General features: G+C 37.7%; 1 protein-coding gene across 2 annotated transcripts in view; it reads right to left on the bottom strand.

Annotated features, from left to right (window-relative positions):
• The window catches only part of LOC120525452 (MFS-type transporter SLC18B1-like), a 75922-nt gene that overhangs the window by 15085 nt on the left and 44870 nt on the right, over window positions 1–15967 (bottom strand). Inside the window, exons 7-11 of one of the 2 annotated variants that reach the window (XM_039747760.1) lie at window positions 15453–15589; window positions 14411–14512; window positions 13318–13421; window positions 12381–12476; window positions 9920–9994 (exon numbers count right to left, since the gene is read on the bottom strand). In XM_039747760.1, coding sequence (XP_039603694.1) covers window positions 9920–9994; window positions 12381–12476; window positions 13318–13421; window positions 14411–14512; window positions 15453–15589 — 514 coding nt within the window. The remainder of the gene's footprint in view (window positions 1–9919; window positions 9995–12380; window positions 12477–13317; window positions 13422–14410; window positions 14513–15452; window positions 15590–15967) is intronic. The other variant, XM_039747761.1, reaches the window with a different exon arrangement.

Below are 15967 nucleotides of genomic sequence, written 5' to 3'. Positions count from 1 at the left end.
CCGGAAAAATATTTATATACAAGGCAAAAGTGGAATGTTGATTAATTCATAAAAGATCCATACCATTGGCCCAGCATAGTGGGGAGTGGTGGTGCTGGTGGGACCATCACTGGTTGGAGTAGTTTTGCTGAGGCCAAACACTAGGTAATGACACATGTTGAGAACTGTGGATGCTTAAAACTTTTGGATACAGAGACACCTGGGGCTACTGGAAATAGTTCTACCATTGGGTTGCTGTAATCAAACAGGGGCAGTACCTAATATTGGAGGTAAACCCAGGATGGGATTTAAAGCTTCTTTATTCTAGAAGCACAAATTAATCTGAAATGTTTAGGACAGCTGAACTGGAAGATCACTGGAGGGAAGAAGAGGCCATGTAAAAACAGCCAGATTTGAAGCGAGAATGGTGTGTTATGGTGTTCTTAGAGAGGCAGGCAACTGAGTGAACCACCCCATAAGACAGATTGGGGTTCAAGATTATAGTAGGAAGTAGACTCAAAAAGGGTGCAAGCTTCTTGTTTTATTTTTATTGACCCTTTTTTATCTCTCCCTTGTGACTTTTATAATAAATGTGCCATTGTTGATATACTGTATATGACAGCTTAACATTTTCCCACATTCAGAAAGAGAACATTATAGCGAAATCACATGTTACTATATATATATACTGTATATATATATATATATACTGTATATATATATATATATATATATATATACTATATATATATATATATATATATATATATATATATATATATATATATATATATAACTAAACAAAGGTTGTATATATGCACGGATGCCAGAGGCCAGAAGCACCGAAAACGCGCACACACACAGAGCCTCAGCACCCCAGAGTCAAACCCAGCGGCTTCCCAGAGTCAGTAGGTGGCACCCAAACAACACAACCTGTAAACTAAACTTCAGGTCACAATACAACCTATTGACGTTGACCAGATAAATAACCAAGTGATTTGACTGCTTCCTGGAGAAAGCCACGTCTTTCTAAGTACTGACAGTGTTGATTCTAAACACGAAACTGAGCATCTTAATTTCCCATTAGAATATTTAAACACTATTAGCCCGGCCGGATTACTACAACACAATCTTAATCTTAAAGTAGGGACAATAGTCATGCTATTAAGAAACCTTAATACTAAACAAGGTTTATGCAACGGTACACGGTTGGTCGTGAACAGCACGAGAGAAAATGTTATTGAGGCACAAGTGCTTACGGGATCCCATACTGGCAATACTGTTTTGATTTCCAGAATTGACCTAACAAGTTCTGACCTGGAATTACCTTTTAAACTTAAACGACACCAATTTCCCATTAAGGCTGCATATGCCATGACGATCAACAAATCCCAAGGACAAACCATGGACAAAGTAGGGATTTACCTATCTGAGCCTGTATTTGGACATGGGCAACTTTATGTTGCCTTTTAAAGAGTCCAGCGTTCGTGTGATGTTAAAGTGAATGTTTTAACTACTTCACACCAGGGAGAGCTAATTCAAGGACAGGAAACCATCTTTACCAAAAATGTTGTTTATAAGGAAATTTTTGATTAACTATTTTGAATTTACCATTTTATGAATGTTTTGTTTCTAATTTACTTCATTTAAACCTTTGCAGTCCGATATTTGTTTTACTTATAAGTGCAGCAACTCAAAGACATTTTGGATTTAAATGATATAACAATTACATTTCAGTTTTAGTTTTAATAAATTGGTTAATCTTAGTACAAATAAATTTATTTAATGAAATGAAAACTTTCCCAGGACGCTCCCACCCTCCATCATTTTCATCCCTACAAAGATCGGAGGGAACAGGAAGTGATTGCCATACTTGGGTTTGCGATTCTTTAGAGAATTGGGGGTTTACTGGTATAAATTAATCTGTATGCATATTATGCTGTAAATATTAATGTGTTTGCCTGAAGATCTCAAGATATTTACTGTGACAAATGAGTTAATGGTGCAAAAAAGCAGATACTTATGGACAAATACTTATTCATGGCCTAGAATTTCTTAATTTTGCATAAAATATAAAGAATGTTTCCTCATTTATTCTCTGCCACTTACTAACAAACAAATTTGTTTCTTTATTTCCCATAATGTCACAAAGGTACAAATGTATCAGTACATGTAAAATGTTTTTTGCAGTTAAATATAAGCAGTTAATCATATTAAATCCTTCAGATATTTTAAGAGCTTGATACCAGAGATGAAAGACTTAAAAATCTACTTTTAATTCACCCACCTTCACATTAAATCCAAATGTGATTCAAACTCAGAATTCTATGTATTCCGAGTGACATATAAATCACCTTCTTTACAGTACTTTTCCTGAATAACTCTTGGGACAGTATTCTGCTGCCATCTAGTGGATCAAATAACAACATGCTGCAAAAAGCCATGAACATTTATATGTGTTCTGCCACAGTGCGTTTTCAAGATACCTGACTGCTAGCTATAGCTGTTGTGGAAGAATTTAAATCCCTAGAGATGCCAATCCAACAGCTCCTTGTCAGACGAAAGCATCTTAAGGGACCAGAAAGCTTTTCTCTTAGATACTTAATCGGGTGTCGGGGACGGATGTGCTGCTCATACTCCAGGTCGACTCAGCTTTATTCTGGCTCCTGCTACAGAAAATGATAACACCAATGAAATGTGGGAACTTTTACAATGCAAACTGGGGCCCAGAACCAGGTCACCTCTAATTTCTAAAGTAGGCATCACCACTCACGACCTCTTCAAACCCTCACCATTTCCTCCACTGTTCCTACAGAGGGTAGTAATGTGGTTGTTGTGAGACTCAATCTTGCACCATCAGACAACTCATGGAGTGTCTGAACCAAAGGAAAAAATGCCAGAGAGCTGAGCATAAATGGAGGAAAACTAAACTTAACAGTCCACTATGAAATATTATAAGGCACATATACAGTGGTGTGAAAAAGTATTTGCCCCCTTCCTGATTTCTTATTCTTCTGCATGTTTGTCACACAAAATGTTTCTGATCATCAAACACATTTAACCATTAGTCAAATATAACACAAGTAAACACAAAATGCAGTTTTTAAATGATGGTTTTATTATTTAGGGAAAAAAATCCAAACCTACATGGCCCTGTGTGAAAAAGTAATTGCCCCCTGAACCTAATAACTGGTTGGGCCACCCTTAGCAGCAATAATTGCAATTAAGCATTTGCGATAACTTGCAATGAGTCTTTTACAGCACTCTGGAGGAATTTTGGCCCACTCATCTTTGCAGAATTGTTGTAATTCAGCTTTATTTGAGGGTTTTCTAGCATGAACCGCCTTTTTAAGGTCATGCCATAGCATCTCAATTGGATTCAGGTCAGGACTTTGACTAGGCCACTCCAAAGTCTTCATTTTGTTTTTCTTCAGCCATTCAGAGGTGGATTTGCTGGTGTGTTTTGGGTCATTGTCCTGTTGCAGCACCCAAGATCGCTTCAGCTTGAGTTGACGAACAGATGGCCGGACATTCTCCTTCAGGATTTTTTGGTCTATCTATATAGTAATAACAGTAATTTTATTATTATATAGCAGCATCCCTGTCTGCCTATCATATAGTGCCTTTCCTTCCTATCTATCTATATATCTATCCCCTTAGCTGTTTTTTTTATATATCTATTATACAGTGCCCTATGGGGTGACAAACAGGCAATTACAATGATTTTCAGAAGTCATTCCTGAATATATAAAGTTGGCGTTGGAATATATAAAATCATTCCCGAATATATAAAATTTCCGCTTGTCATTTCACTCGTGCTAGTGAAAGGTAAACTTTGACATAAGCCACTCAGAGTCGATTGGGCTTGTGAGGTTCTTCTAAAAATGCGCCCATACAAAAAGAATAAATAAATATAGTGTTCAAAATGCCGGGCACATACATCATTTTGAATGAATTAACTGAACAGTGGGTTTTTTAAAAATATTTTTCTGAAGATGTTTTTGTTAACTTAGTTCATTATGTTGTAGTAGGAACTCATTGAGTTTACTAAAAATGTGCCTGAGTCATTTCAATCAATATCAATATAATCTGACTTTAAATTTATATATTCAGGAATGAGGTTATATATTCCGACGCTGACTATATATATTCGGTAATGACTTTATATATTCCGACGCTGACTTTATATAATCGGGCTTTGACTTTACATATTCGGGAGTGACTTTATATATTCTAACTCTGACTTTATATATTCAGGAATGACTTTATATATTCTGATGATGACTTTATATATTCTGATGATGACTTTATATATTCATGAATTACAGTGGTACCTCGGTATACGTCTGCTTTGGAGTAAGTCCAACTTGGTATACGTCCTGTTTGGACACAAAAAATTTTGCTTGGTATACGACCTTTGTTTGGAATACGACTCGCGTGCTAACCTTGTTTACCTCTCTCGAGACAAAGCCACAACTGCCCACGAGCGTTAGTGCGCCAGTTGCTAGCATTCAGTGAACAACCCGCGCTATAACTCTCTGTGAACTTTCACGTGTGTGATATAGCGGGTCCACAGCTCCTGTCAAAGTCCCGCTTTAAAAGAAATAATCACCGCGCTCGCAGCTTGGTGAGGGGGCGTGGTGGTTATGTGGCTGAAGGTTATCAGGGCGATTAGCGATGTGGCCGTTTCTCACCAAAGAGCAACTTGTGAGGGACCGTCCGCATTCATGATTGTTCCTGGGGCTGCTTATCTTGATAAACAGAAGCTAGAGTTGGCTTGAAGGGGAGTAAAAAAGAGAGAGAGAGAGAGAGAGAGTGGCTGAAGCAGGCAGTGCGAAGGTCAGCTGCAAGTAGGGCGACTCCCCAGTTGGGAAGCAGGCACCGAGCTTCTTCTTGTTTTTTTTTTTTTTTAAAGAATGCTTCCTGCTCTATTTTAACTTTGTTGTTTTTAAGAAGACTTTTTTCTATTGTTTTTAACCTCCACGTTTCACTTCTGATTTTATGGATTATTTATTGGAACTTTGGGGGCTGCACTTTAATTTGAACGCCTTGGTTTTGTTAATTGTTTTAATAAAAGCACTTTGCACTTTTTCACCATCCCCTTGCTTTGTTGTTATCGATGAGGTTAGCAGCGAGGCACATTACAGACGGTGTAGGATTCAAGGGCTCCCCGACAGCAGATGGGAGCATACAGCAAACCTGCATCGTCACAACGTGATTTCGTGTTTTTTTCATGTAAACTTGAATTGATTGTTGAAAAGTATGAAGGTGGCATGTGTATCCGGGACATGGCTGTTGCATACCGTTTGCCGAGAACGACGGTATCTACGATTGTGAAAAACAAAGATGTTATTAAAAAGTAAACTGAGGTAAAATTTTCATTTATTTCATCTAATTGCTTTTGTATTTATGTATTTTAGTATTAAGCAGTGTTTAAATTATTTTATACAACCCCATCAATGTATAATATGCCAATAGCAATACGATTGTTTTTTTTCATGGGAACGGATTAATCATTTTCCCATTATTTCTTATGGGAAAAATTTGTTTGGTATACGTCCTGTTTGGTATAAGTCAAAGGGTCTGGAACAGATTAAGGACATATACTGAGTTTCCAATGTACTTTATATATTCCGAAATTCATTGTAATTGCCTGTTTGGCACCCCATAGGGCACTTTATAATATATTAACAAACAGCTAAGTGGATAGATATACAGATAGATAGGAAGGAAAGGCACTAAATGAAAGGCAGACACGGAGGCTGCTATCCTCTTTAATAAAACCCCTGTGTGCGTCCAGGTGTCCGTGTGTGTGTCTTCTGGTGAAGTGCGCATGCGTGGGGCCACACATGTTCAGTCTCTCCCAGTGCATTCACTGTGCAGAGAGAGAGACAGAGAGAGAGAGAGAGAGATAGATAGAGATAGATAGAGAGAGATAGAGAGAGAGAGAGAGAGAGAGGGAGGGAGGGAGAGACAGACACACACACAGGCGCGCGAGAGAGAGAAACACACACACAGGCGCATGAGGGAGACACACACACACAGGTGCGCGAGAGAGAGAGACACACACACACAGACGCGAGAGAGAGATACACACACACACAGGTGCGCACGTGCATTGTTGCAATGTTACTTTTCTTGGTTTTTTTATTAAATTACGGATTTTTCAAATTTTCATTTTTTTCCCTGTGCTTAAAACTCATTAAAAAAAGTGTTTTTAGTGAGCGGTTCGTAGCGCTATAGCGCAAACTCTTGCAGTGTTACTTTTCTCTGTTGTTCAAGGTTTTCTCAGTGTTATTCAATGTTTTTACATTTAGTTTACTATTACACTGTGAATTCTATGGTATAATTAACTATATTTGTGCTTAAAAACTTTAAAAAATATATATTTACATACAGTTCGTACGGTCTGGAACGGATTAATTGTATTTACATACAATCCTATGGGGGAAATTACTTACTACTTACTTAAATTACTGGTTTGTATTTCCGTAAAATGCCTGTAATTTTCTTTGACAGTAATACAGTGGAACCTCGGTTCACGACCATAATTCGTTCCAAAACCCTGGTCGAAACCTGATTTGGTCGTGAACCGAGGTTCCACTGTATTACTGTCAAAGAAAATTACAGGCATTTTACGGAAATACAAACCAGTATTACTGCAAGAGAAAATTAAAGACACACAATACAGTGACGCATATTACAGACGCATACAAGCCAGTATTACTGTAAGAGAAAATATTATGGACGTATCTACTAACAACATGCCACCCAAAAAAAAAAGGACACGTCAAATAGGACAAAAGACACGAACAATCAAATCCTATATAAGCAACATCTCCTGGAAGAATGGTCAGCTCAACAAGTAAACATCAACAAAAGAAAGGCTGAAAGACAAAGAAAAATACGAGCAAATAGATTGATTGAAGAAAAAGAAAATGACCATCAGAAAAACACTAAAAGATAAAGATTTAGAAAAGCAAACCTTAGAAAAAGTTGGCATTTACTTGCCAGAACCAGTATTCAGCCACGGTCAGTTATATGTTGCATTATCAAGAGTTAGAAGTTTTCCAGATGTTGTTGTCAAGGTTGTAGATGGTCCCGATCAAGGCAAACTGTTGCCAAACTCAGACAGAATATTTACAAAAAATATTGTCTATAATGAAATTGTATAGAAAAATTTCATGAGGTAAAAAAATTGAAAATTTTACCTAAACATCTTCTTCAGATATTGTGTCTTACAGATTGTTACAAAGTTTTACACTAAGGCAATTACCTACTGTATTGTCATGTACGTTTCTATTTTATTTTTATTATTATTTTACTTTAGGCTTCTTGCAAAAATATTTTTGACAAAAAAAAAATTAAGACAAGAAACAGAATGAGGTCAAGGTCCCTTGCCATTTAATATACAGGGTGGGCCATTTATATGGATACACCTTAATAAAATGGGAATGGTTGGTGATATTAACTTCCTGTTTGTGGCACATTAGTATATGTGAGGGGGGAAACTTTTCAAGATGGGTGGTGACTATGGTGGCCATTTTGAAGTCGGCCATTTTGGATCCAACTTTTGTTTTTTCAATAGGAAGAGAGTCATTTGACACATCAAACTTATTGGGAATTTCACAAGAAAAACAATGGTGTGCTTGGTTTTAATGTAACTTTATTCTTTCATGAGTTATTTACAAGTTTCTCTTTGTGTACAGCTATTGACATGTCGCAGAGGTTAACACGTGAGGAGCGGATAGAAATTGTGTTGATGTCTGGTGAACGCAATAACCGGGTCATTGCAGCAGATTTCAATGCAAGACACCCTACGAGACCACCCATCTCCCATGCTACAGTTAGCAAACTGCTTGCTAAGTTTTGTGAAACTGGATCAGTGTTGGATTTGCCAAAATGTGGACGCATGAAAACTGTCACTAATGAAGAAACATCAGTGGCTGTCCTAGCTTCATTCAGCAAGAGCCCACAGCGTAGCACTCGCCACATGTCACTGTAGAGTGGCATTAGTCGAACATCCCTTCGGCGGATATTAGCTACTCACAAATGGCACCCTTACAAACTCCAGCTACTGCAGCATCTCAACGAGGATGACCTAGATCGGCGCACTGAATTTGCAGAATGGGCAAAACAAAAATTGGAACAGGACCCTCAGTTTACGCAGAAGATTTTGTTCAGTGATGAGGCAAACTTTTATGTGAATGGTGAAGTTAACAAACAAAACCACCGCTATTGGTCTGACACTAACCCACATTGGATAGATCCCTCCAAGACTGTTGGAATAAAAAAATTTATGGTATGGTGTGGTATATGGGGTACAAAGATAGTGGGGCCATTCTTCATCAATGGAAACCTCAAGGCCACTGGATATGCGAAATTGCTACGTGATGATGTGTTTCCCTCTTTATGCACTGAAGCTGGCACGTTCCCTGAGTTTTTCCAGCAAGATGGTGCCCCACCACATTATGGGTGTCAGGTCCGAGCATTCCTAGATGAACATTTTCCTGGAAAGTGGATTGGTCATTGTGGGCCAGTTAAATGGCCCCCAAGGTCTCCCGATTTGAACCCCTTAGACTTTTATCTTTGGGGTCATCTGAAGGCAATTGTCTATGCTGTGAAGATACGAGATGTGCAGCACCTGAAACTACGGATACTGGAAGCCTGTGCTAGCATTTCTCCTGTGGTGTTGCTATCAGTGTGTGAAGAGTGGGAGAAGAGGGTTGCATTGACAATCCAACACAATGGGCAGCACATTGAACACATTTTATAAGTGGTCAGAAACTTGTAAATAACTCATGAAAGAATAAAGTTACGTTAAAACCAAGCACACCATTGTTTTTCTTGTGAAATTCCCAATAAGTTTGATGTGTCAAATGACCCTCTTCCTATTGAAAAAAAAAAAGTTGGAATCAAAATGGCCGATTTCAAAAAGGCCACCATGCTCACCACCCATCTTGAAAAGTTTCCCCCCTCACATATACTAATGTGCCACAAACAGGAAGTTAATATCACCAACCATTCCCATTTTATTAAGGTGTATCCATATAAATGGCCCACCCTGTAGACTGTTCCTATTAATGTTTATGCACTACTGTTCTAACGCCCGTTATTGTAACAGGCTTAATGTCTATAGTTTTTGAATAAAAGCGCACTTGTTCTATAATATTTTTACTTTTTGTAAATCTGTTTGAAACTGCTTCACACATTATTAACTTCATGTCTACATTTTGTCAATTATGACTAAAACATGAAAAACGTTTCTTTTTTAACAATGTGTGTACAAAGATCTATGTAGACACAGAACAGACATGAAATGCAAGTGTTCCAAATAACGAAAAAGCCGCAAAAGTCGAAGCGCAATATAGCGAGGGATCACTGTATAATCAAATATAAGGACAAAGAAAGAGGTTAGCTCCCTAAGCACTGTTTACAATGCAGCAACTGTAAATGTATGAGTAAGGGGAAATGTGGAAGTCACTAAACCTTGCACTATTGTAGCCTACAATAACACAAGAGGCATGTCAATCGTGCAAATTAAGCACTGATATTCTACCCACTTTTGTGCAAGCACCAAATAAAACATTATAAGAAAAGTGTGCAAAGAAACACACTTCTACTGTCCCGACTGCAACACTGGGCTGCACGTTGGTGACTATTTCAAGACATATCACATGAAGAATGTGTATTAAATATGCATCACTATATCAGTGAACACTAGATATGCATTCTTATAGCATTGATGTTTTGATATTTACACATTTCCGTTACATGTAATAAACTTTAGTTTATTTGGCTGAAAAAAAACTGCCTTGTTTTCCTGGGGATAAACATACAGTAACGTAACTATGAACTGTTTGAGAATTAAGGCTTAAAATCAAGGGTGTATTTTAGATGATTTGCACACAACATAAAATACACATAATTGAGAACTTACCCAGAAGACCATACTGCACCGTACATACCAGACACAATGCCCAGAGTGCTTAAGTCATCTGGAAATCCATAGTCACTGTAATAAAGCATAGAATTACTCGTAAAATACAAATAGATTCACAGTAAAAAATTTATGTCTTACAACAATCTAACCATTGATGAACAAAATTACTATTGCATAAGATTTATGGCTAAATTTGCACCTTGGGGTTAGAACAAAGTGGCTTAACTTTACTTCCAGACTACCTGTGTATGAAGGCTTGTATTTAATTCTAGCATCACATAACCCAACTTTGAGTTGGTGAGCATGTCACATTTAACAAATGCAGTTGCTCAACCTTGTTACCAACAGAATGTCAGATTACACAACCAGAAATTGCATTGGATGATACACTGTTTACAATTTGTTATTGCACTGTGATAATTATCACAAAGTCAACACATTTTGGCAACCAATTAACATGGAGCACAGCGTAGCAAACAAAGATGAAAAACAACCAGGTACTGCATTCTTGGGAATTGCAGGTCTGACATTGTGGTCAGCAACACAGGAGCGCCACAGGGGACTGTACTTTCTCCGGTCCTGTTCAGTCTATATACATCAGACTTCCAATACAACTCGGAGTCCTGCCATGTGCAAAAGTTCGCTGATGACACTGCTATTGTGGGCTGCATCAGGAGTGGGCAGGAAGAGGAGTACAGGAAGCTAATCAAAGACTTTGTTAAATGGTGCAACTCAAACCACTTACATTTTAACACTAGCAAGACCAAGGAGCTGGTGGTGGATTTTAGGAGGCCCAGGCCCCTCATGGACCCCGTGATCATCAGAGGAGACTGTGGGCAGAGGGTACAGACCTATAAATATCTGGGAGTGCAGCTGGATGACAAATTGGACTGGACTGCCAATACTGATGCTCTGTGTAAGAAAGGTCAGAGCCGACTTTACTTTCTGAGAATGTTGGCGTCCTTCAACATCTGCAATAAGATGCTGCAGATGTTCTACCAGACGGTTGTGGCGAGTGCCCTTTTCTACGCTGTGGTGTGCTGAGGAGGCAGCATAAAGATGAAGGATGCCTCACACTTGGACAAACTTGTTAAGAAGGCAGGCTCTATTGTAGGAGTAAAGTTGGACAGTTTAACATCTGTGGCAGAGCGACAGGCACTAAGCAAACTCCTGTCAATCATGAAGAATCCACTGCATCCACTGAACAGTGTCATCTCCAGGCAGAGGAGTAGCTTCAGTGACAGACTTTTGTCACTGTCTTGCTTCACTAACAGACTGAGGAGATCGTTCCTCCCCCACACTATGCGACTCTTCAATTCCACCCGGTGGAGTAAATGCTAACATTACTCAAAGTTATTGTCTGCTTTTACTTGCATTTTTTTTATTACTCTTTAATCTAATATTGTTTTTGTATCAGTATACTGCTGCTGGATTATGTGAATTTCCCCTTGGGATTAATAAAGTATCTATCTACCAGCATTGCCTCTGCTTTCCTGTGTAACAAAAAAAAAAAGAATACGCCATAACCTAGAGAAGTTATGACATGTTGCAAAAATCAAACCACAACTAACTAGGATTAAGCAAATGATGGCAACTGCTGAAAATTTCCGTAAAAGGAGCTTAACTTGTTTGTGGATTTTAGATATTTTTGAGCATGTTATTATTTTTGCTGAACAGATAATGGGACATCTTATTCAATACCTTATTTTTTTGTCAGTCAGTCAGTCATTGTCCAACCCACTATATCCTTACACAGGCTCACGGTGGTCTGCTGGAGCCAATCCCAGTCAGCACAAGGCTCAAGGCAGGAACAAATCCCGGGCAGGGCGCCAGCTCACTGCAGGGCACACACACACACCAAGCATACACAAGGACACAAGGACAATTTAGGATCGCTAATGCACCTTTCCTGCATGTCTTTGGACTGTGTCTCTTACTGAAATGAAATTGTAAAAACACAAACTTAGGGAATTTGACGTGACATACTCTTGCAATATAAAGATAAGGAAGAAATTAGAACAGAATAATATTCCAGCTAAATGCAGTAAGACAAATTCTGTTCAAAAATCAAACACATTTAATTCTGAAACTAGTGCTATGTAACATATGAAATGTATATACCTTACTATAAATACAAAAGATTAACTGGAGCTCACTTACAAGAAACTAACAACAAAAATAGGCAAAGACAATATTAAAATTCACAGGACATCTTTAAAAAAACTGTTTGTGGAAAGGCATCAGTTACTGTTGTTCTAGTCTCTCACCATTTAGTAAAAGAAGACATCAGAATGCACAGCTCCAGCACAGAAAGAGTGCAATGAGATTTTAGTGATATTTTATCAACCATAAAAAATAATTTTTCAGAAAATGTTTATGTGATAGAAATGGCACCATATAATCCTGTTGGCAGTGATTGCAATAACAACTTCAAGATGTTCACATTCAAGATACTTACTATGAGCACTTGAAGATTTCTGGAAGGATGGGGATGCAAGTCATACTAATTGAAAATCCCAGCAGGGCCAGCATCAAGACAAACAGCCATAGCGGGCTGAGACATAACACAAAAGAAAGAGCAGACTTAAGAGGTCAGCAATGTTTAGAATGAACACATTTGTGATTGAAATGATGAACTCTGGCCCATTACCACCCCTTGTTAGAGACATGATGAATAAACAAGGCACAAGTTAAAACAGCTTCACCTGGTGTAGTGTTTGACAGCCAGATCCCCAATGCTGTATGACCACCATACTCTTGTAAATGAAGCTATGATACCTTAGAAGGAGTGACCCTTTGATGTATGCGCAGGGACCTTTCACTTTGTAACTAAAAAGTCTCCTAATTTTATAAATATTATGCCCGGTTTACAGCAGTAGTTTTTATTAGATATACTGTGCCCTGTTTATAGCAGTAATTCTTATTAGATATATTAAATCATAATGAAAAGATTGACATTATATATTAGATCTCTGAATCAGACAAATCTCCTTTCAGATTAAATAAATACTCACTACAAGCAAGTGGACTAAAGATAATGACCCTAATTTATTTAATTACCTTTTTCTATATTAATAATTAATACAAACGGGACATTTACTAAAACAACGTCAGCCTATGGTGTTATATGTGAGTGTGTGAGGGACTGCAGACTAGTGTCTTCCACTTCACATGGCACTGCTTCACTGTTGTTGTTGCCATTGTGGTCTGCAGCTCCCGACAAAAAACTTGTCTTGATAGTGTAAAGAAAGCTAAACACTCTCTTATCTCATGTTTGTCAAGTATCTAAAGAAACTACAGTAAACAAATTCCATTATTTAAGCTGCCCTTCTTCACTAATCTCATGTAAGCAGTGTTATGAAAATATTATATATGAGTGATATCATACCACCTACTGTATACACAACCTTTTTAAATGAAGAAATGGAGCAGGTCCCAGAAAACAATAGACAAGTGCTGTTGCAATGCCACCAATCACCATAAGCCATATTCTACTTTTCTGTAAAGAAAATTAAAATTTATGTTAACAACATAACACATTAATTCATGCCACACTTATCTCTTTTCTAGGACTGCTGAAGCCTAACCAGGAAGCAATGGCTGCTCAGTATGGCAAGTTAATCTATTACAGGAAACACACAAACTCATACATGAATAAACTATACGTTCAACATGTAAACTCCATATAGACAGCCAATTAACATAACCTGCACTGGCACTTTTAGACATGATATTTATGAATGTTTTTAGTGAGAAAAATGTTATTCACTGTTTCAGTGTGGTGCTGAAGTGTCATCCCCCGGACTCGGGTCCCAATCCAGGTGGTTTTGTGGTGGGTGTGGCAATGTGCTATCAGTGCATGCTCCCAACTTACATTCAGTTTATACATATATAGAGATCTGAAAAGGTAAATGTTGTGCTCAAGGTCACAGAGCACTCAGTGGTAGAAACTGAGTCAGAAACCAGTAAGGTGGCCCTGTGTTTAGAACTGCATATTCACATTCTGAATATTGGATTTGGCACCGCTTTGAAAGTGCTCTCCCAGTTACGTATGTGTATTTTTGGAGAAGGGGGTATTCTGCTTTCCTCCACCATCTTAAAGACATGCATGCTAGGATGACCAATGATTTGAAATTGCCCCTCCATGAGTGAATGTAAGTTTCTGTGTGAATGTGTCCTGAAATGTACTGGCATCAAGTATAGAAGCACCCATGCTGCTAAATACTTCTGGGATAGAATCAATAGCAAAACAAGTGGGCTCAGAAATGAATGGATGGATGAAATAAAATAATGTAGAAGGATCTAGGCACTACAGAGAGAGAGAGAGGCTTTCAATGTATCTAAAAATTACAGAAGCTATCAAAAGAATAAATTAAACTTATCCTGTAGATATAGACCTGCTTACTATTATGTAATATATTGTTTTAACATGTGTGAATGTAAAATTGACAGCAATCAGAGCTAAAAAGATACGTTGTTTATACTTACAGGCATTTTATCGCTAACAATGCCCAGCAAAGGTGAAGACAAACAGTAAGATAATTCTAACCCAAGGAATACTAGTCCTACATACCCAACAGGCAAGTTAAACTGCAAAGAAAGAGAAAATTAAAAAAAATACTATCATAAATAATTGCTAAATTTTCTTAATGAGAAAATTAATTGCCCAATCAAATTCATGGATTTTGGGAAATTTATAGGTTTCAGATTTTGATTTGTACTTGGCAAGCATTACAGTAAATTTGATTGTTCTATTTGTGCTATCAGCTGGCCTGAAAGAAGAAAAGTGTAACAAATGCTACTAATCAATTAACACCTTACAGATCCATCACAGACTGGGACAAACATCCACAGCAGCATGTGTCTCCTTGACTGCTGTCCACACGTTGCTTCAAAAGTGTATCTCAAGCTTACGATGCTGAACTCTTGACACCAACATAACCTAACGCAGTCTGCTTTCATTGCATTTCACATGATCATACGGTACAAGCATTGTTTTCCTGAATGGTTCTGAATGTTACACATATATTAACGGCATATGGTAATTCGAAAGTCTATAGATATTTAAAATTATGGCATGTGACTACTCTATGCCTGTATTTTCTTGAGATGTTATTGTGGTACAACTGTCAGTAATGACGCCTCCTTCTCCAAAGTATCTAGGATCTACTACCTGATACCTCTCTTTGCAGATATGTACTGTATATTATTCCCACATTTAACCAAGAATATTCTTTAGTTATGGCTTTCTCCCATTCTAAAGGCAAGCAAGTTATGTTAAATGGTGACTCTAAATTGCCCCTTTTATAGGGACATATAGGGTTGGTTCCTGCCTTAACCTAAATGCTGCCAGTGTAGGCTCCAGATTTCTGTTACTCTAAAGTGTGTAGAGCAAGTTTAGTTTGTGCACATACTTTGGAGGTTTTTTATTATCATATATTGCATGTTTAGGGTGCTTTATATTCATTATAATACTCTGATCATAGATTTACAGCCCCTTATATTCTGTTGGTTTGACAATAGCTCATACCTTTTCAATGACAAAAAGTGATATAGATGGGTCCAGAAAACTGAGACATGAACTCATGGAAAATATCAAAAAGCAAAGAAGCAAAACTTTTGGCTGGGTAAAGAGCCTCCAAAAAGAACCATTACTTGGTGTAGCATCTGCAAAACAAAGCAATAAAAACTTTTTTTACTCCTTATAGATTATTTAGGTGAGGTGTATTCAGTGTGGCCAATACATTTTACTCTGAAATATTACTGAAAAAATAAAATTTCTGCAATTGTACAGTGCTTTAAGTGTTTAAGAAAAGCTGATTACATAGTTTTCAAATGATGTAACTGTGGTGCTTTTGTATTTTCCAGTGCATACCTGTATATACAGTATACATATATAGTTTGTAGGGTATCACACATAGCAAAGCCCTATTTTCCTCAGATATGGCGTGAGCAGAAAAATACAACTGTGTTATGTGTTACAATTGTGAATTTTACTTCCCAAAATAAAGAACAGAGGTTACAGAGATTGATTAGTAAACAAGA

The sequence above is a fragment of the Polypterus senegalus genome, chromosome 3 (assembly GCF_016835505.1).
Source record: "Polypterus senegalus isolate Bchr_013 chromosome 3, ASM1683550v1, whole genome shotgun sequence".
In the NCBI taxonomy this organism is placed as follows: Eukaryota; Metazoa; Chordata; class Cladistia; order Polypteriformes; family Polypteridae; genus Polypterus; species Polypterus senegalus.
Note: the sequence above shows the minus strand (reverse complement) of the source record. Positions and strands in the feature narration are given on the sequence as shown.